Here is a 19768-nt window from a genome sequence, read left to right as displayed (position 1 = left end):
CTCCTTTGTTCCAGGTACAAAAACTTAGATTGCACTAGATTCTATATAGCGCAACATAAATTGCGTATGCAAATCTGGTTATATTCTGGATTTGCGCGCACAACTTAATTAGTTAACAAGCCAGTCGTTGCCGATAATTATTAACAAGCAACTATTGACAGTAATTGGCATTAATTAGAATTTTACGCAGACAACAGTCTAACCATATTCTGTAATGTGATGCACGTAAATTCGAAGGCGCATAGCTAAAAAGGTGGCCTGGCTACAGGCGTGGGATGGGCGGGGTCGTGGGCATTTCTAAAATCTATGTGCATTGTTATAGAATACACCCGGTCTGCGCCTAATTTAAGCATCAGCATTTATACCAAGTTTTACTTAGCGTAAATGCCCGCAACTAAATTTAGTCACATGGACAAGCACTTGGCATATTCCACAAACTGCGCAGAAATTTAGGCGTATTCTATGACTTACACATAAATTTAGGCGTACTTTATAGAATACGCTTAAGTGTATTTTTTTTTGTCACCGATTTTTTAGGCACCATAGGTAGAATCTAGTCCATAATGTGTACAGCGCTGCGTACATTTAGTAGCGGTATCAAAATAATTAGCAGTAATAGTAATAATGCACACATAAGTATTAACACCTTGTTTATAGAATTGCCTTGCTAGTTCTGAAAATCAGTGCTAAGCTTCTAACTTTTCCTCCAACCTAAGTCCCCCACCCCCTGCTGTTCCCACTTATGTTTTATGCTCTCCTAAATGTAGGAGTTTCAGGACATCAAACATATAAATGGCAAGAGGCGTACTCACTCGCAAATGCGCAGTAGAGACCCTCTCTGTCCTGCCCCCGCGTCAATACGTGATGACGGGGGCGTGACAGAGAGGGAACCTGCGCACCTGCGAGTGAGGAAACCGCCGTCGCCACCGCTCCCCCCCCCAGGGTTGCCGCTACCGCTCCCCCCACCCACCCAGAGTCGCCGCCACCCACCCTGCACCCGGCCTGGGTACCTGGCTTCACTATTCAAACCGCTGGAACGCAGCACACAGCTCATCTGAGCTGCCGTTGGCCTTCCTTACCTGCCTGTGCCCCGCCCTCGCCGACGTTATGTCACATGAGGGCGGACCACACGCAGAGAAGAAGGAAGGCCGACGACAGCTCAGATGAGCTGTGTGCTGCGTTCCGGCGGTTTGAATAGTGAAGCCAGGTGCCCGGCCCGGGTGGAGGGGTGGCGGAGGGGACTCCGGGGGGGGGGGGGGCGGCGGCGACCTATCTGGGGGGGGGAGCGGTGGCGACCTATCTGGGGGGGGGGGCCTTTCAACTCCCCCTTCCTTTACTAGCCCGTTTCTATGGGCTCAACGGCTAGTTTTGAGTATAAATGAGGCACTCCGTTTTATTACATTTTCAAACAAGTCAATTTAGGAGCCCATTGTATATATTGGTTGATATGAACCAGTCTTTGTAAATGGTTTCTGGCTGCACTGCAGGCTCACAAGCTAAGCGGGAGGGCTTTAGACATGGTGGGGCCCAGAGCAGAAATTAAGGAGAGGGCCCCCTGATCCCCCTCCCCTCAATCTTCCCACCTGCATTGCTACTTACGCAGTCCGGGCATCTCTTCCCCTTCTCCCCTCCACAGTCCGTCTCCCTCCCTTCCCCTTACCTTGCGGTCTTCTTTAAAATGTTTATTTCCCTTCTCAGAGGGACCATGGCGCAGCGGGCATCCTCACAGGCTGCCTCCGGCTGTCTCTAAGCTTCTTTCTCTGCCGCGATCCGCCCAGGTGGAAACAGGAAATTGCATCAGAGGGAGGAGGATCGTGGCAGAGAGAGAAAGCTTTGGGGCAGCCGCAGGCAGCTTGTGAGAGCGGCTGTTGCGCCGGGGCCCGTCTGAGAAGGGAAATTGGGAAGGGAGGAGTCCTCTGGAGCTATGGTGCCCAGGGCAGCTGCCCTGTTTGCCCCCCCCCCCCCAAGACCGGCCCTGCCTCACTCCCTCCTTGCCACTTATTCAGGCATCTCATGCCCTTCCCCCCTCTACCCGCCCTCTCCCACTTTCCCTCTTTTTCTTGTTTCAGTATTTCACACTTCCTGTCATGTTCTCTCTGGTTCGTGCCTACAGGGAGATGTCGTGCGACTGTTTCATGCTGAGCAGGAGAAGTTTCTAACCTGTGATGAGTATAAGTCCAAGCATCATGTCTTCCTGCGCACCACACTGCGCCAGTCTGCCACATCTGCCACCAGCTCCAATGCACTCTGGGAAGTAGAGGTGAGAGATGGAAGGACCCAGCTGCGGATAGAACCCATAAGGCATTTTTGAAAGGAAAATATTTAACGCTGAGCTGCCTGTATGTGTGTTTGAGGAGAATGAGAGGGTATTCCTCCGGTTCGTTACATTCAATTGTAAATCAATTATTACGAAGTATGGGCAGCCAGAAAAGGTTTATTTTGTATCATTTCCTGTGTCGTTTCTGAGAATGTTCATTTTATTGGTTTTAGTTTGCCCATTTCTTTGTCATGGGAGCAGGGTTGCGGAGTGCACACTCTTTTGAAGCAGGGTGACGATTGGGCTTATTTTCAAGTGAAAAACGTCCAAAAAGTGGGATAAATCTACATTTCGACGTTTTTCTCACAAAAGCGTCTAAATTGGTATTTTCAAAAACAATTTTTAGACATTTTTCTATGAACTCTGTCAGAAGTGCGTTCAGATCATAAGGGGGCGTGTTAAGGGTGGGATTTGGGCGTTCCTAACACTTAGACGTTTTTCAGCCATAATGGAACAAAACAAAACCGTCCAGGACTAAAACTAAGACGTGTAGTCTAGTGGTGGGTGCAGTGCACTGCAGACAGGTGGACCCAGGCCCATACCTTCCCCTACCTGTTACACTTGTGGTGGAAACTGCGAGCCCTCCAAAATTCACCAGAAACCCACTGTACCCACATATAGGTGCCCCCTTCACCCGTAAGGGCTATGGAAGTGGTGTACAGTTGAGGGTAGTGGGTTTTGGGAGGCTCAGCAGATAAGATAAGGGAGCAATGCTGAGATGTGTATCTGGGTGCATTTTGTGAAGTGCACTGCAGTGCCACCTAGGGTGCCCTATTGCTTTCAGGGGGACCAGTCTACTAAAAATGCTGTTTCCATATCATCAAGCTGATCAATCCATAGACTGGTGGGTTGTGTCCATCTACCAGCAGGTGGAGATAGAGAGCAAACTTTTGCCTCCCTATATGTGGTCATGTGCTGCCGGAAACTCCTCAGTATGTTCTCTATCTCAGCAGGTGGTGGTCACACACAGCAGCAGCAGCTCTGGCTAGGCCTCCAAGCCTAATTTTTAGGTTTTGTTGAGTGCCTGGGGTTGAGGGCTCTTTTGAGCAAGTGCAAACCTGGTGGTGCCAGGTCCCTCCTTTTCTCCCCCCTCCCGCTGGCTCCGTTAAAAAAAAAAAAAAAAAAAAAATTTTAAACGTCTTTAAAGGCGTTTATTTCGACGTTTATTTAAGCGTCTATTGCAGCTACTCACTGGGACACCAGGTCGTTACAACTCGGAGCGGACAGCAGGTAATTTTACCTTTTTATAGCGGGCGGGGGTTCCCCGATTCTTCTCCTCGTGGCACATGGCGTCGGAGGGCGAGGGCGCAAAGGGTCGCTCCCCGGGTCGCTTGAGCGCTTCTAGAGGGGATGCGGGGGTCTTAAAGCCTGATTCGCCCTTGTTGGGTGGCAGTTTCGTGACCGATGAATGTCCCGGTCCTTCCTCCGGCGTGGCGGTTTTTCCCGCCATAAACGCCCATCCCCCGCTCCTCGCCTCCGCCATTTTGGCCGGCCACGCGGCTCGGACGGCTTCTTCTTGGGCCGCCCTTGAGGTTGGAGACATTAATGCCATGAACGCCCTTAATTTGGGCGACGGCACAGAAGCGGCTAAAGTTAAGAGCCGTTCTTCCCGCGCGGCTCCTTCGCGGAGTTTCGCGCCGGACGCCATTTTGGATGCGCAGCAGGCCTCTCCCCCGCTGTTGCGAGCGCCGGTTGAGAGTGCGCCTAGGGCTGTTGCCCAGGCTGCGGAAGTACACAGTCTGGGGGGTTTCTCCCCCGAGTTTGTTTTGCTGCTGCATCAGGCCTTCCTCATGCACAACGCTGCCCCCGCTCCCTCGTCTGGTAAAGAGGTTGAGGTTCCCAGAGGTAAACGCCCTCGGGTTGATTCCCAGGCCTTGGAGGAATTTGTCTCCTCCGATGTAGATGAGGGCAGCGTGTCTGAGGTCTCCCAACGGTCCTTTGCGGATTCCTTGGAGGAGACGGATCCCCGCTCGGATGGAGCGGATGACCCCTCTGCAGCGCGGCTTTTTCGCCCAGAGGATTTGCCCAACCTGTTGTTACAGGCCATGGACACTTTGAAGATTTCCTCTCCGGAGGACGTCTCTCCCTCAGCCCCTGTTGGCTCTGCCATTATGCTGGGGACGAAGCGCCCGCCTAGAACCTTCCACGTGCATGATGCCATGCACACCTTAATTTCGGCTCAATGGGATGTCCCAGAAGCGAGCCTTAAAGTGGCTAGGGCTATGTCCCGCCTCTATCCTTTGGCTGTGAGTGAACGTGAGGCCTATCTGTGGCCTACCGTGGATTCTTTAATCACTGCGGTGACTAAGAAAACGGCATTGCCGGTGGAAGGTGGCACGGCCCTAAAGGACGCCCAAGACAGGAGATTGGAGGCGGCCTTAAGGTCGTCCTTTGAGGCGGCTGCTTTAAGTTTGCAGGCCTCAGTTTGCGGCTCCTATGTGGCCAGGGCGTGCCTGACTATGGTGCAGCGGGCTTCCCCCTCGGATCATTCCTTGAGGGATGATTGGCCAGCCCTGGAATCGGGCTTAGCCTATTTGGCAGACTTGCTGTATGATGTCTTGAGAGCCTCAGCTAAAGGCATGGCTCAGACAGTCTCTGCGCGGCGGTGGCTTTGGCTGAAACATTGGTCTGCTGACCACGCCTCTAAATCCCGCCTGGCTAAATTGCCTTTTAAAGGCAAGCTGCTCTTTGGGGTCGAGCTGGACAAAATCGTGACCGATCTCGGCACGTCTAAGGGCAAGAAGTTACCGGAGGTCAGGGCTCGGGCTAGTGCTCGTCCCGGTACCTCCAGAGGACGGTTTCAGGAAGCCCGTCGGTACCGCCCGGGCAGGTCGGGTTCTTCTGCCCCCTCTTCCTTTAAGAGGAATTTCTCCCCCAAGCAGCGTTCCTTTCGCAGAGACCGCCGTCCCGGAGGTGCTCCCTCCGGTCCTCCCCCAGGGTCTCGTACCCAATGACGGGGTATTGGTCCACGCCCCAGTGCAGATTGGAGGACGGCTGTCCTCGTTTCTGGGCGAGTGGACCACAATAACTTCAGACGCTTGGGTGCTGGAAGTCATCAGAGACGGCTACAAGCTAGAGTTCTGCCGACCCTTAAGAGACGGGTTTGTACTCTCTCCCTGCAAGTCTCCGGTCAAAGCTGTGGCAGTGCAACAGACTTTGGACAATCTGATCCGCCTGGGTGCGGTCGTTCCGGTGCCAGAAAGTCAGCTTGGCAAGGGGCGTTACTCCATTTACTTTGTGGTACCAAAGAAAGGAGGTTCTGTCCGGCCTATCCTCGACCTCAAAGGGGTCAATCGGGCCTTGAAAGTGCGGCACTTTCGCATGGAGACTCTCCGCTCTGTTATAGCGGCAGTGAAGGCAGGGGAGTACCTGGCATCCTTGGACATCAAGGAAGCGTACCTGCATATTCCCATCTGGCCTCCTCATCAACGCTTTCTGCGTTTTGCAGTCCTGGGACGACACTTCCAGTTCAGAGCCCTCCCGTTCGGGTTGGCTACTGCTCCGCGGACCTTTTCCAAAGTAATGGTGGTCATAGCGGCCTTCCTGCGAAAGGAAGGAGTACAAGTCCATCCTTATCTGGACGACTGGTTGATCCGAGCCCCCTCTTATGCAGAGTGCGGCAAAGCTGTGGACCGGGTAGTTGCTCTTTTGAGCTCCCTGGGATGGATCATCAACTGGGAGAAGAGCCAGCTGCGCCCGACTCAGTCCCTGGAGTATCTGGGAGTTCGATTCGACACCCAAGTGGGCAGAGTGTTCCTGCCAGACAATCGGATTGTCAAGCTTCAGGCTCAGGTGGACCAGTTCCTGGTAGCCTCTCCTCTTCGGGCTTGGGACTATGTGCAGCTGTTGGGCTCTATGACGGCCACGATGGAAGTAGTGCCCTGGGCCAGGGCTCATATGAGACCACTACAACACTCTCTGCTGCGGCGCTGGACTCCGATGTCGGAGGATTATGCGGTGCGTCTTCCCTTGGATCCAGCAGTGCGCAAGGCGCTGAGCTGGTGGATGCAGACAGACAAGTTGTCTGCGGGAATGCCTCTGGTGACCCCAGAGTGGATTGTCGTCACGACGGACGCCTCATTGTCGGGCTGGGGAGCCCACTGCTTGGGAAGGACAGCGCAGGGGCTTTGGTCTCCTGCAGAGGCGAAGTGGTCTATCAACCTCCTGGAACTCAGAGCCATTCGGTTGGCGCTTTTGGAGTTCATCCCGGTACTGGTGCTGAAGCCTGTACGGGTACTGTCGGACAATGCCACGGTTGTGGCCTATGTCAACCGCCAGGGAGGTACCAAGAGCGCCCCTCTAGCCAAGGAGGCTATGAGTCTATGCCAGTGGGCGGAAGCGAACCTGGTACAGCTGTCAGCGGCCCACATTGCCGGAGTCATGAATGTCAAGGCGGACTTTCTCAGTCGCCATACTTTGGAGCCCGGAGAGTGGCAGCTATCTGCTCAGGCGTTCTTGGACATCACGAAGCGCTGGGGCCAGCCGAGCCTAGATCTGATGGCGTCATCGGCCAATTGCCAAGTGCCGCGCTTCTTCAGCAGAGGACGGGACCCTCGATCCCTGGGAGTAGATGCTCTTCTCCAACAATGGCCGACACAAGAGCTTCTCTATGTGTTCCCACCCTGGCCCATGTTGGGCAGGGTCCTAGACCGGGTGGCAAGACATCCCGGCAGGATAATCCTGGTGGGTCCGGATTGGCCCAGGCGTCCCTGGTATGCGGACTTGATCAGGCTCTCAATCGACGATCCTCTGCGGCTGCCAGTGGAGCGGGGCCTGTTACATCAGGGTCCCGTGGTGATGGAGGATCCCTCCCCCTTTGGTCTTACGGCCTGGCTATTGAGCGGCAGCGTCTGAGGAAGAAGGGCTTCTCAGACAAGGTCATCGCCACTATGCTGAGAGCGAGGAAACGCTCTACTTCTACTGCTTACGCCAGGGTTTGGCGTATCTTTGCAGCGTGGTGTGAAGCAGGCTCACTTTCTCCCTTCACTGCTCCAATTTCTTCAGTGTTGGCGTTCCTGCAAGAAGGTCTGGACAAAGGCCTGTCGCTCAGTTCCCTTAAGGTCCAGGTAGCGGCTCTGGCTTGCTTCAGGGGCCGCCTGAAGGGTGCTTCCCTGGCTTCCCAGCCAGATGTGGTGCGCTTTCTCAAGGGAGTTAATCACCTGCGCCCTCCTCTGCAGTCAGTGGTGCCTGCGTGGAATCTCAACCTGGTGCTAAGAGCATTGCAGAAGCCGCCGTTTGAACCCTTGTCGAGGGCATCTCTGAAAGACCTGACGTTGAAAACAGTCTTTTTGGTGGCTATCACTTCAGCCAGAAGAGTTTCCGAGCTCCAGGCGCTCTCATGTCGAGAGCCTTTTCTGCAGTTTACTGAGGCAGGAGTGACTATTCGCACAGTGCCTTCCTTTCTGCCCAAGATTGTTTCTCGCTTCCATGTGAATCAGCAGCTCTGTCTCCCTTCCTTTCGTAGGGAGGACTACCCAGAGGAGTACTCTGCTCTTAAATATCTGGATGTGAGACGAGTCATCATCAGATACTTGGAAGTGACCAATGATTTCCGGAAATCGGATCATCTGTTTGTCCTGTTTGCAGGTCCTCGTAGGGGTCTGCAGGCTGCTAAGCCTACAGTGGCAAGATGGGTCAAGGAAGCCATTGCAGCGGCTTATGTGGCCGCAGGGAAGGTGCCGCCTATCCAGCTGAAAGCTCACTCCACAAGAGCTCAGGCGGCCTCGATGGCAGAGGCCGGTTCCGTCTCCTTGGAAGAGATATGCAAGGCGGCAACTTGGGCTTCGGCCCATACATTCTCCAAGCATTACCGCTTGACTGTGGCTGCTCGGGCGGAGGCCCGGTTTGGAGCTTCAGTGTTGCGGTCAGGGATTTCTATGTCCCGCCCTGGGTGAGTACTGCTTCGGTACATCCCACCAGTCTATGGATTGATCAGCTTGATGATATGGAAGGTAAAATTATGTATAATCATACCTGATAATTTTCTTTCCATTAATCATAGCTGATCAATCCATAGCCCCTCCCAGATATCTGTACTGTTTTTATTCTGGTTGCATTTCAGGTTCAAGTTCAGTCTTCAGTTACTTCAGAAAGACTTCGTGTTCAAGTTTTTTCACTTGGATTCTTCAAGAGTTAAGACGAGTTTGTGTTACAGTGAGCTGCTGCATTCCTCTCCCCTCCGTTTTACGGGGCTGGATTGAGACATAAATTCTGCCGGCACTCCCTCCCGCTTCGTGCGGCTGTAGGGCAGCTTTGTACCCCTCCCGCTTCGGCGGTGTTAGGGTCAGTCAGCTCCTCCCGCGGTTGCGGTTGCAGGATAAGCCAGATCCCCCCGCATCGGCGGGTGTGGTGTCCCTCCCCCGCTCCGCGGGGATGAGCTGGACGGATTCCCCTCCCCCACTTGTGTGGGGATGAGCTGGGTTAATTCCCCTCCCCCGTTTCGGCGGTGGTGAGCTGGGCAGAGTGTCCCTTCGTGGGTGTAATTCTCTAAGTGCTGAGTCCTGCGGATGGAGCTTTGATATCGACATACTGAGGAGTTTCCGGCAGCACATGACCACATATAGGGAGGCAAAAGTTTGCTCTCTATCTCCACCTGCTGGTAGATGGACACAACCCACCAGTCTATGGATTGATCAGCTATGATTAATGGAAAGAAAATTATCAGGTATGATTATACATAATTTTACCTTCCTTCTACATCCCAATGGCTTGATTTTGTGCGTTTTGAACGTCCAAATCAGAAAACCTTGTCTTTTCGAAAACAAAAGATAAATGTTTTTCTTTTTTGAAAATTACCTTCTTTCCTATTCAGGTTTTGGACATTTTTTCATTTCCGTTTGTTAGCCACATGCAGGGCCCCTTTTACAAAGCAGCGGTAAGCCCAATGCAGGCATACCGCTTGCTAAACAGGAAGTACCTCCGGGCTGTCGCAGCAGCCCGGCGGTACTTCCCACTCCCAGTGCACTGCCTGGTTACCTCCAGGTTAACGCGGGAGCCCTTACCGCCACCGGTAAGGGCTCCCTCCTGAAATGGCCGTGCGGCAAGTGCTTTACTTGCCGCATGGCCATTTCCTGCAGAAAAGAAAGACTACCCTTTTACCAGCTGCAGTAAAAGGGAGCCTCAGCACGCGTCAACGCCAGCGCAGCCCTTCTTTTGCCGCAGCTTGGTAAAAGTGGCCCACAATGACGTGGGATATGTTATTGAGATTTCCCATGTCTTTACCAAACGACAGCCCATCCCTAATCTGAGGCGTTAATTGAGGTTCCTAAATATAGGGGCTCCGTTTTTTCTATCAGGCCTCATTGACTTGAGTTTTCATGTATGAGTTTCTTTCTCGCTCACTCATTCGTTCTTCTCCTAGGTCGTTCACCATGATCCCTGCAAAGGGGGCGCCGGTCACTGGAATAGTCTCTACCGCTTCAAGCACCTTGCCACAGGCAACTACCTGGCAGCGGAGGTGAGAAGGGGAAGGAATGAGAAGAGAGGGAGACTCAAAGAAGTGGGGGTGGGGTTAAAAAGGATGGCATTCAAGAAAGAACCATCATGCGCAGGAAGGGTGGGCAGTTTTCAAAGAGAGAAATGCGAAAATACCTACATTCATTTACGAAAGATAATTTATATCATACTGCAGCACTTACTGAAAATGTTTTATTTGTAGCGAGTATTTCACAAATTTTCATCACACCTTAGCCTAAACTGTAATGATTTGGTCCCAAACTGCCCAACAATATGCCTCTCCCTCAGTATAACGCGGTACTTAGGAACCATAACCAGTACCACCTTATAACGAAGGTTGCATTATAATGAAAGGCAATCAAGTAGAGACTCAATTCAATTATTTAAATCATTATAACGAATGCAAATCAAATTTACAATGGCAAAACAGGTCAAATAAAATCCTATTCCTGACTGCAAATCAAACTTACAAACCTTTTTATGAATGCAATCTAATTACATGTTTGCTTAATGAAAAAGTCTGTAATTTGCGACTTGAGTCTTCAACGCATATGGCTGATGCTTAGCAAATTGTAGAATGCTTCTCAGCTGCATAACTTTGACAGATTCTAGCTCCTGAGTTTCAGTCCGTTTTAAAGCAGTTTCTAGCACATGTTGGGGCCCTTTACTAAGCAGCGGTAAAAGGGGGCCTGCGCTAGCGTCAGTGCATGTTTGTGTTGTGCACTGAGCAGGGGCGTAGCCAGACTTCGGCGGGAGGGGGGTCCAGAGCCCGAGGTGAGGGGGCACATTTTAGCCCCCCTCCCCGTGCCTCTGACCCCTCCGCCATTGCCGACACCCCCCCCCCGCCGTTGCCGACCCCGCCCCCCTGCTGACGACCCTCTCGACCCCCCCTCCCGCCGCCAACCCGCCGTCGTCTACCTTTGCTGGTGGAGGACCCCAAGCCCCACCAGCTGAGGTCCTCTTCTTCCCGCAAAAGGCTTCCTTCTGTTTCTGACGTCAGAAACAGAAGGAAGTCTTTTGCGGGAAGAAGAGGACCTCGGCTGGCGGGGGTTGGGGTCCCCTGCCAGCAAAGGCAGGCGATAGCGGGGGGGGGGGGGGGGTCAAGAGGGTCATTGGCAGGGGGGTCCAGGGCCAAATCTACGGGGGCCCAGGCCCCCTTGGCCCCACATAGCTAAGCCACTGGCACTGAGTCCCCCTTCTACTTCACCGAGTAAAAGGCTGTCTTTTATTGAGGAAAAGAAATGGCCTTGCGGTAAGTGAAACACTTACCATTTGGCCATTTCGGAAGGGAGCCCTTACCGCCACCCATTGAAATGGTGGTAAGGGCTCCCGTGATTACCGCAGGTTAAGTGCCTTTGCTATAAAAATACATATTTTTGTAGTGCCGGAAATGTAGCATGCTAGGGGTGTGAACTACCGCTGAACTCCTGCGTTAGCCCAGTGGTAGTTCCGGATTGGCGCGTGGTAAGCCCGCGGTGGGCTTACTGCCTCAGATGAAGTTGGAACAAAATCATCTGCTTATTCAGGTAACTCAGGTGCATCGTCTTCGTCTGAAGCACTGTCCACATGAATTTACAACCCGATAATTTCGGCATCACTTAGATCATGTGCAATGTATACGATTTGCACTTCAACAAACCACTTTTCTGGAGCAATGAAATGGAACCACGCTTCAACCGGAAGGGCGCATTAACCATGTGAGCAGGAAGTGCGCTTCAACCATGTGAACCGGAACCAGTCGTCAGCCATTTGACCTGGAACGGTATGCGTCAACCATGTGAGCCGGTACTGCACGTCAACGATATGAGCTGGAATGGTCTGCATCAACCATGGGAGCAGGGAGGGCGCTTCAACCATATGATTTGCGCATAAAAAAACCGCTTGCCATCTTCAAGAGCTACAAGCAGGAACCATGTGTCAACCATGTGACTTTCTTACACTAGGCTTGTACAGTATAATCACAGAAAAGTTACAAAAGTTCAGTGAGTCATACAAAATATGTACAGTATAATCAAGCATGTGTAAAAAGTGGGAGTACGACCAAGGATACCAGAAACTGGAGGATGTTCTTAAATAAAAAACTTTATTGAAGGTTTGAAGACTCGACACAACGACGTTGTGTCGAGTCTTCAAACCTTCAATAAAGTTTTTTATTTAAGAACATCCTCCAGTTTCTGGTATCCTTGGTCGTACTCCCACTTTTTACACATTATTGTTTTTACCGTGGGGTGCTTGAGTTTTCCGCTTGCTGGCGGATTTTCTCTCACAGTATAATCAAGCAAAATGTACAAAATTTCTGGGAACCATATTTGATACTGCATAGAAATTGTTCTCATTATTTATATATACAAAACATAGTTTCATAGTTCCTGGCTTTCTTCATTTATTTTTAAAGGATTGTTCTGGAAGGGTTGGTTTTGGGCTGGTCATGAGGATTGAGTTTCATTATTAAAATCTTGAGGGGTCCCATATGAGGAAAGGCTAAAGAGGTTAAGGCTCTTCGGCTTGGAAAAGAGACGGCTGAGTGGGGAATGACTGAGGTGTACAAAATCCTGTGGTGTACAACGAGTAGAAGTGAATCGATTTTTTACTCTTTCAAAAAATACAAAGGCTAAGGGACACTCAATGAAGTTACATGGAAATACTTTTAAAACAAATAGGAGGAAATATTTTTTCACTCAATGGATAGTTAAGCTCTGGAACACATTGCTGGAGGATGTGGTAACAGCGGTTAACGTATCTGGGATTAAAAAAGGTTTGGACTAGTTCCTGGAGGAAGAGTCCTAATAGACATGGGGAAGCCACTGCTTACCCTGGGATTAGTACATGGAATGTTGCTACTATTTGGGTTTCTGCCAGGTACTTGTGACCTGGATTGGCCACTGTTGGAAACAGGATACTGGGCTAGATGGACCATTGTTCTGACCCAGTATGGCTATTCTTACCTTCTAATGTATGTCCCTTAGGGGCCTGAAAGTTAATTGGGGAACGAGGATGAAGGTTCTTGTAAGGTTCCCTTGCACTGGCCCTGTGAGCAGACAAGAAGAGAATGTGTTTTCCTGAATCGGAATCCAAAGTGCTGAGCCTTTATTCCTGCATCAAAATCTTTTACACAGAACGAGCCCAGAAGTCCAGCTCCCAGCTCTGCCTTGTGTCCCCATTGTTATACTATGAATAATTCTAGAGGCGTTGTCTAGTGTCTTTCACTTTGTGAGGAGGTTCTGGCTGACTGAGGGGTGGGGTGTCTGCCTGCACTCACTGTCACCCCAGGAGCTGCACGTACAAATACCTCCTGAATAAGGTCTTTGATACTCTTCCAGGGTTGTGATTGCCCTTTTGTGCAAGTATGGTTTGAAATCCTGGGAGTGAGGCCAGAGCTGGCAGTGAGGGACAGGGAGTGATCGCAAGAGACATCCAGAAACTCCAGTCTCAGTGGCAGCCAGCTGTAGCCCATGTGAAGGGCGCTTCTGTTACTGCATTTATACGGCTCTTGCACGTGTAAATGAACAGAATACTAGCACTTATGTGTGTAAGTGTACAGTGACCTATGAAAGTGCCAGCAGGGTGTTTACATGCTGTTCTGTAAGGGCTCATGGACGTGGCATTACAATTAAATGCGAGGGGGTGGAACATGGGTAGGACGTGGGCAGGGCTCTCACTATGCAGGTAACGTACAGAATACTGTAAGTTACACATGTCCCCCCTGCAGTATTCCCTCTAAGTTGTGCGCATATGCGTTCGCACACAGATCAGAAACGGGGCACGCACACTCCTAGCAACTTTGCGCACAGAATTTTTGCTGGCGTTCTTTATTGTGAACATAGGCTAAACTTCACACATCGAGTCGAAACTGAAAACTTGCGCACAAAGGGGCTGATATTCAGACCACGGGAGGAAGCAGCCCGGCTAACTCCTGTGGTCAGCAGTGAACCCGGGTATTTAGCACTGGCCGGTTGAGTCTATAGCAGCCAAAGATAGGCCTGCTATTTTTGCAGCCCGATTTGGCCATCAAACTTAGCTGTCGATGTACTGAATATTCGTAGATAGCTGGTTATGTCACATGATATAACTGGTTAGCCGCTAACCCCCGGATACTATATATCATGCTGAGATTTCTGTGTAGAATTAGAAGCGTATTCCATGAGAATGCGCAAAACCTTAGGGCCCCTTTTACTAAGCAGTGGTAAGCCCAACACGGGCTTACCGCTCCCTAAGCAGGAAGTACTGCCGGGCTATCGTAGTTGGCCCGGCGGCACTTCCCACCCCTAGTGCGCTGTCATAGCTGGTGCTACAAAAATATATTTATTTTTGTAGCATTGGAGTGTACCCGGTGGTAATGAGGACGTGTTGCATGCTGCCCGGTTACCATCGGGTTAGCGTGGGAGCCCTTACCTCCACCTCAATGGGTGGCGGTAAGGGCTCCCCCCCCCCCCTCGAAAAGGCCACGTTGCAAGTGCTTTATTTGCCACACGGCCATTTCCTGCAGGAAAGAGAGACTTCCCTTTTACCCGCTGCAGTAAAAGGGAGCCTCGGCACGCGTGAAAAACACGCACCAATGCCAGCGCAGGTCCCCTTTAGCCGCAACTTGGTAAAAGGGCCATTCAATTAGTTATCAAGTTAATCAGCGCTGACAAGCAACTATCAACACTTATTGATGTTAGGTAGATTTTATGCACACTGCCCGCTAAGCATATTCTGCAAAGTAGTGCACATAAATTCTAACGTGTGCAGCCGAAAAGGGGGCGTGGTTGTGGGTGGGTCACGGGCATTTCAGAAAACTATGCGCAGTCATGGCTGCTTGGCAAATTCTATATACTGCACAGAAATTTAGGCTTATTTTATAAAGTACACCTAAATTAAGGTGTACTGTATAGAATTCACTTAGGCGAATTTCATTTGGGCACCAAATTTTCAGGCGTGATATATATAATCTAGCGGGAAACAACCGGCTATCTCCTGTTGAATATTCGCAAATAGCCGTTCAAGTGCTACTTAACCGGTCAGGAACCATTCCTTGCCGGTTAAATAGAGCTGAATATTGGGGGGGGGGGGGGATGTTTTCATGTGCACATGAGCTAGGAAAAATGGACGAGAACATTGCCCTCCTGTATTTATGCAACTGCAGTTATGCCAGGTTTGTGTCTGCTGTAACTGGGCAGTATATAAATGTTAGGTTGCTGATAGCGGGTTCTGTTAGTATTCTGTAATGGAATCTCCGCGTTGTTAATAATGTCCTGAATTGGTTCAGAAGCTTTTTGGTTATCAGATCTTATAGAGTCAGACAGGGCAGAGGCCTAACAGACAAGTGAAGTAACCCCTGTGGAGTTCTGCAGGGATCTCCGCTTTCTCCAACATTATTTAATGTTTTTCTTCATACATTAGGTACTGAACTAGTTAATGCTGGTTTCTTTACTCATAATCAGATCACAGTGTTGATTCCTGTTTATTCAACCTTAGCGCAAATATCTGTGATTGTTCATAAGTGTTTAGAGTTAATAAGTTCCTGGATGTGGAAATATACAGTGGTGGAAATAAGTATTTGATCCCTTGCTGATTTTGTAAGTTTGCCCACTGACAAAGACATGAGCAGCCCATAATTGAAGGGTAGGTTATTGGTAACAGTGAGAGATAGCACATCACAAATTAAATCCGGAAAATCACATTGTGGAAAGTATATGAATTTATTTGCATTCTGCAGAGGGAAATAAGTATTTGATCCCCCACCAACCAGTAAGAGATCTGGCCCCTACAGACCAGGTAGATGCTCCAAATCAACTCGTTACCTGCATGACAGACAGCTGTCGGCAATGGTCACCTGTATGAAAGACACCTGTCCACAGACTCAGTGAATCAGTCAGACTCTAACCTCTACAAAATGGCCAAGAGCAAGGAGCTGTCTAAGGATGTCAGGGACAAGATCATACACCTGCACAAGGCTGGAATGGGCTACAAAACCATCAGTAAGACGCTGGGCGAGAAGGAGACAACTGTTGGTGCCATAGTAAGAAAATGGAAGAAGTACAAAATGACTGTCAATCGACAAAGATCTGGGGCTCCACGCAAAATCTCACCTCGTGGGGTATCCTTGATCATGAGGAAGGTTAGAAATCAGCCTACAACTACAAGGGGGGAACTTGTCAATGATCTCAAGGCAGCTGGGACCATTGTCACCACGAAAACCATTGGTAACACATTACGACATAACGGATTGCAATCCTGCAGTGCCCGCAAGGTCCCCCTGCTCCGGAAGGCACATGTGACGGCCCGTCTGAAGTTTGCCAGTGAACACCTGGATGATGCCGAGAGTGATTGGGAGAAGGTGCTGTGGTCAGATGAGACAAAAATTGAGCTCTTTGGCATGAACTCAACTCGCCGTGTTTGGAGGAAGAGAAATGCTGCCTATGACCCAAAGAACACCGTCCCCACTGTCAAGCATGGAGGTGGAAATGTTATGTTTTGGGGGTGTTTCTCTGCTAAGGGCACAGGACTACTTCACCGCATCAATGGGAGAATGGATGGGGCCATGTACCGTACAATTCTGAGTGACAACCTCCTTCCCTCCGCCAGGGCCTTAAAAATGGGTCGGGGCTGGGTCTTCCAGCACGACAATGACCCAAAACATACAGCCAAGGCAACAAAGGAGTGGCTCAGGAAGAAGCACATTAGGGTCATGGAGTGGCCTAGCCAGTCATCAGACCTTAATCCCATTGAAAACTTATGGAGGGAGCTGAAGCTGCGAGTTGCCAAGCGACAGCCCAGAACTCTTAATGATTTAGAGATGATCTGCAAAGAGGAGTGGACCAAAATTCCTCCTGACATGTGTGCAAACCTCATCATCAACTACAGAAGACGTCTGACCGCTGTGCTTGCCAACAAGGGTTTTGCCACCAAGTATTAGGTCTTGTTTGCCAGAGGGATTAAATACTTATTTCCCTCTGCAGAATGCAAATAAATTCATATACTTTCCACAATGTGATTTTCCGGATTTAATTTGTGATGTGCTATCTCTCACTGTTACCAATAACCTACCCTTCAATTATGGGCTGCTCATGTCTTTGTCAGTGGGCAAACTTACAAAATCAGCAAGGGATCAAATACTTATTTCCACCACTGTAAATTAAAACTAAATACGGATAAAACTAAATAAAATAATATTCCAGAATTCTAGTAGACCACAATATTTAGATCAAACCCTATCCATGGAGTTTCATGTTAACACCTTGATAAAATGTTTATTCTTTTGAATGAGGAAATTACAACTTAGTAGAACATTTTTTGAATTTGAACAATTTAGATTACTTGTGCAACCCACACTGTTACCTAAATTGTATTATTGTAATCTTATATATTTGGGAGCTTCTACACGGGTTACTCAAAAACTGTAGGCAATCCAAAATACAGCGGTAAGGTTGAAATTTTCTTTGCATAATTGGCATTGTACGCGTGCTGACCATTACCGCCCGGTTAACACGAGAGACCTTACTGCTAAGTGAATGGGTGGCGGTAAGGTCTCAGACCCAAAATGGATGCCCGCCAATTTTCATTTTGCTGCACATCCATTTTTGGCAAAAAAAAAAGGCCTTTTTTACAGGCACACTGAAAAATGGATCTGCGTACGTCCAAAACACGCACCTACACTAGCGCAGGCCATTTTTCAGTGCACCTTAGTAAAAGGACCCCTAAGTTTGTTGTTAACTAAATTCGGGATAGAAAGAATTCTGTTGTTCTAGGTAATTCCCAAGAGTTTGTCTTAGTTTTCTTTTAAACCCATTGTAAAACCTTTAGAACTACTTGGTGTTAACTGTATATAAATGCAAATATAAATGTTATAGGAACAGGCTTTTCACCACATGGCATCAACGCATCTAAACGGAGAAGTGTGCTTTTAGAATTTATTTAGATTTATTTATTGAGATTTATTAACTGTCTTTATTTTTTATTTTTGTTACATTTGTACCCCGTGCTTTCCCACTCATGGCAGGCTCAATGCGGCTTACATGGGGCAATGGAAGGTTAAGTGACTTGCCCAGAGTCACAAGGAGCTGCCTGTGCCTGCAGTGGGAATTGAACCCAGTTCCCCAGGACCAAAGTCCACCACTCTCACCACTAGGTCACTCCTGAAGAGATTCACCCCATAGTGTTGGTCCTTAGTTTATTTCAGAGACCCTGAACCTCATCCCCTGTCCTCCTATTTTAGGGACCCTTTTACCAAACGGGTGTGCAGGTTTGATGCATGCTGAGGCCACCACTTTTTACTGCCATTGGTAAAAGGGACTTTTTTTTCAGGAGGACTGATAAATGGTATTTTCTAGGGCTGCTACTGCCAGGCTACTGGGTAGACCCAATTTGTCACTTGCCAAGCCAGCGCTACCCCTTCTGCCCTTTTATAAAAGGACCCCTTAGAGACCCAAATTACACCCAATCCTCAGGCACTCCTAGCCCCCCGCCCCTTCCCTTCTATTTCTCCAGCCTCTTTTCTCATGATCCCTGAGCTATCTCTGACACCTCCAACCCAGGGGTGTAGCTACGTGGGGCCACGGGGGCATGGGCCCCCACAGATTACGCCCTGGCCCCGTCTACATTTGACCACCGCCGCCGCCCGCCCTGCCGCCGCATTATAAGGTACCTTGTTTGCTGGCAGGGGTCACCAATCCCTGCCAGCCTCAGCGCCGGTCGATTCCGGCGCCTTTGTTGTGTGATCATCTGTTTCTGACGCCTTACGTCCTGAACCGTGCATGTAGACGTAAGACGTCAGAAACAGATGATCACACAACGAAGGCGCCGGAGTCGACCGGTGCTGAAGAAGACTCTTCGGCTAGCGGGGATTGGGGACCCCCGCCAGCAAACAAGGTACCTGATGCGGCGGCGGGGCAGGGGGCGGGCGGGCGGCGGTGGCAGCGGCGGGGTTTTTTTTGCGGGTGTGGTGGTGGTGGGGGGTCCAAAGTGGTGGTGGTGGTGGGGGGTCGGTGGCTAAACAGTGCCCCCCCACCTTGGGCTCTGGCCCCCCCTCCCACCGAGGTCTGGCTGCACCCCAGCCCCAACCCCAGTTCTCAACTTGTCCAGGGCTATGATAAATGCAGTTGTAGACATATGGATCAGTATACATGTTGCTACACACAGTTCAGCACTGAAGAAAATCGACAGCATTGGTGTTTAGGAACAGAGACATATTTGGGTGTCTGTACAGATGGATTTGCTGTGCACCTAAACAAGTATCCTGACAACACTGCTTCTGTATCTTGTGTAACCCTGGAGTTTATTTCTCTTTTTACTGGTAGGAAAACCCAACTTACAAAGGAGATGCCCCGGAGTGTAAAGCTGGCGCCTCGACTGGTGATGTGAGTAAACCTCTGCCTATCAGCAGTGTCTCTTAGTGTGTGTCATTTGCTGACAGCCTGACATTCAGTCTCTCTGCCTGTCTCTTTCTTTCTTTGGCCCTTCCTCCCCTCTACACAGTGTACAGCTTTTTAAAGTTATTATTTTACTTTATTTATTCATATTCAAATAGAGTCAATATTGAAAAGGTTTTTCCAGGTAATTTTGGGAGTTAGCCAGACCAACCTTCCGCTGTGAAATTTACCCTTCGCTAGCCAGTTAAATTTTGTTCAGACAGAAAAACGCAGCAGTGGTGATATTCTCCAGGTGTGCTTCAATTTTAGGGGGCAGTGCTGACTGGCGAAAGTTACTGAGGGCCCCTTTTACAAAACAGTGGTTTGCCCACAGCAGCCCAGCGGTACTTCCCACCCCCAGCGTGCTGTCATATCTGGTGCTACAGAAATATATTTATTTTTGTAGTGCTGATGTGTACCTGATGGTAATCGCTGCCCAGTTACTGCTGGGTTAGTGTGGGAGCCCTTACCGCCACCTCAATGGGTGGCGGTAAGGGCTCCCCCCCCCCCCCCCGAAATGGCCATGTGGCAAGTGCTTCACTTGCCTCACAGTCATTTCTTTAAAAAAGGAAGACCTAGCTTTTACCCACTGCGGTAAAAGGGGGCC

At 49.9% G+C, this 19768-nt stretch overlaps 1 protein-coding gene across 3 annotated transcripts in view; it reads left to right on the top strand.

The window, feature by feature from the left end:
- The window catches only part of ITPR3 (inositol 1,4,5-trisphosphate receptor type 3), a 251892-nt gene that overhangs the window by 125856 nt on the left and 106268 nt on the right, over window positions 1-19768 (top strand). For all 3 annotated transcript variants that reach the window (XM_030220428.1, XM_030220427.1, XM_030220426.1), the window contains exons 8-10: window positions 2114-2260; window positions 9678-9773; window positions 19051-19110. In XM_030220428.1, coding sequence (XP_030076288.1) covers window positions 2114-2260; window positions 9678-9773; window positions 19051-19110 — 303 coding nt within the window. The remainder of the gene's footprint in view (window positions 1-2113; window positions 2261-9677; window positions 9774-19050; window positions 19111-19768) is intronic.

The sequence above is a fragment of the Microcaecilia unicolor genome, chromosome 12 (genome assembly GCF_901765095.1).
Source record: "Microcaecilia unicolor chromosome 12, aMicUni1.1, whole genome shotgun sequence".
NCBI classification, from domain to species: Eukaryota; Metazoa; Chordata; class Amphibia; order Gymnophiona; family Siphonopidae; genus Microcaecilia; species Microcaecilia unicolor.
The sequence above is the reverse complement of the archived record's forward strand: the minus strand, read 5'-3'. Positions and strand labels throughout refer to the sequence as shown.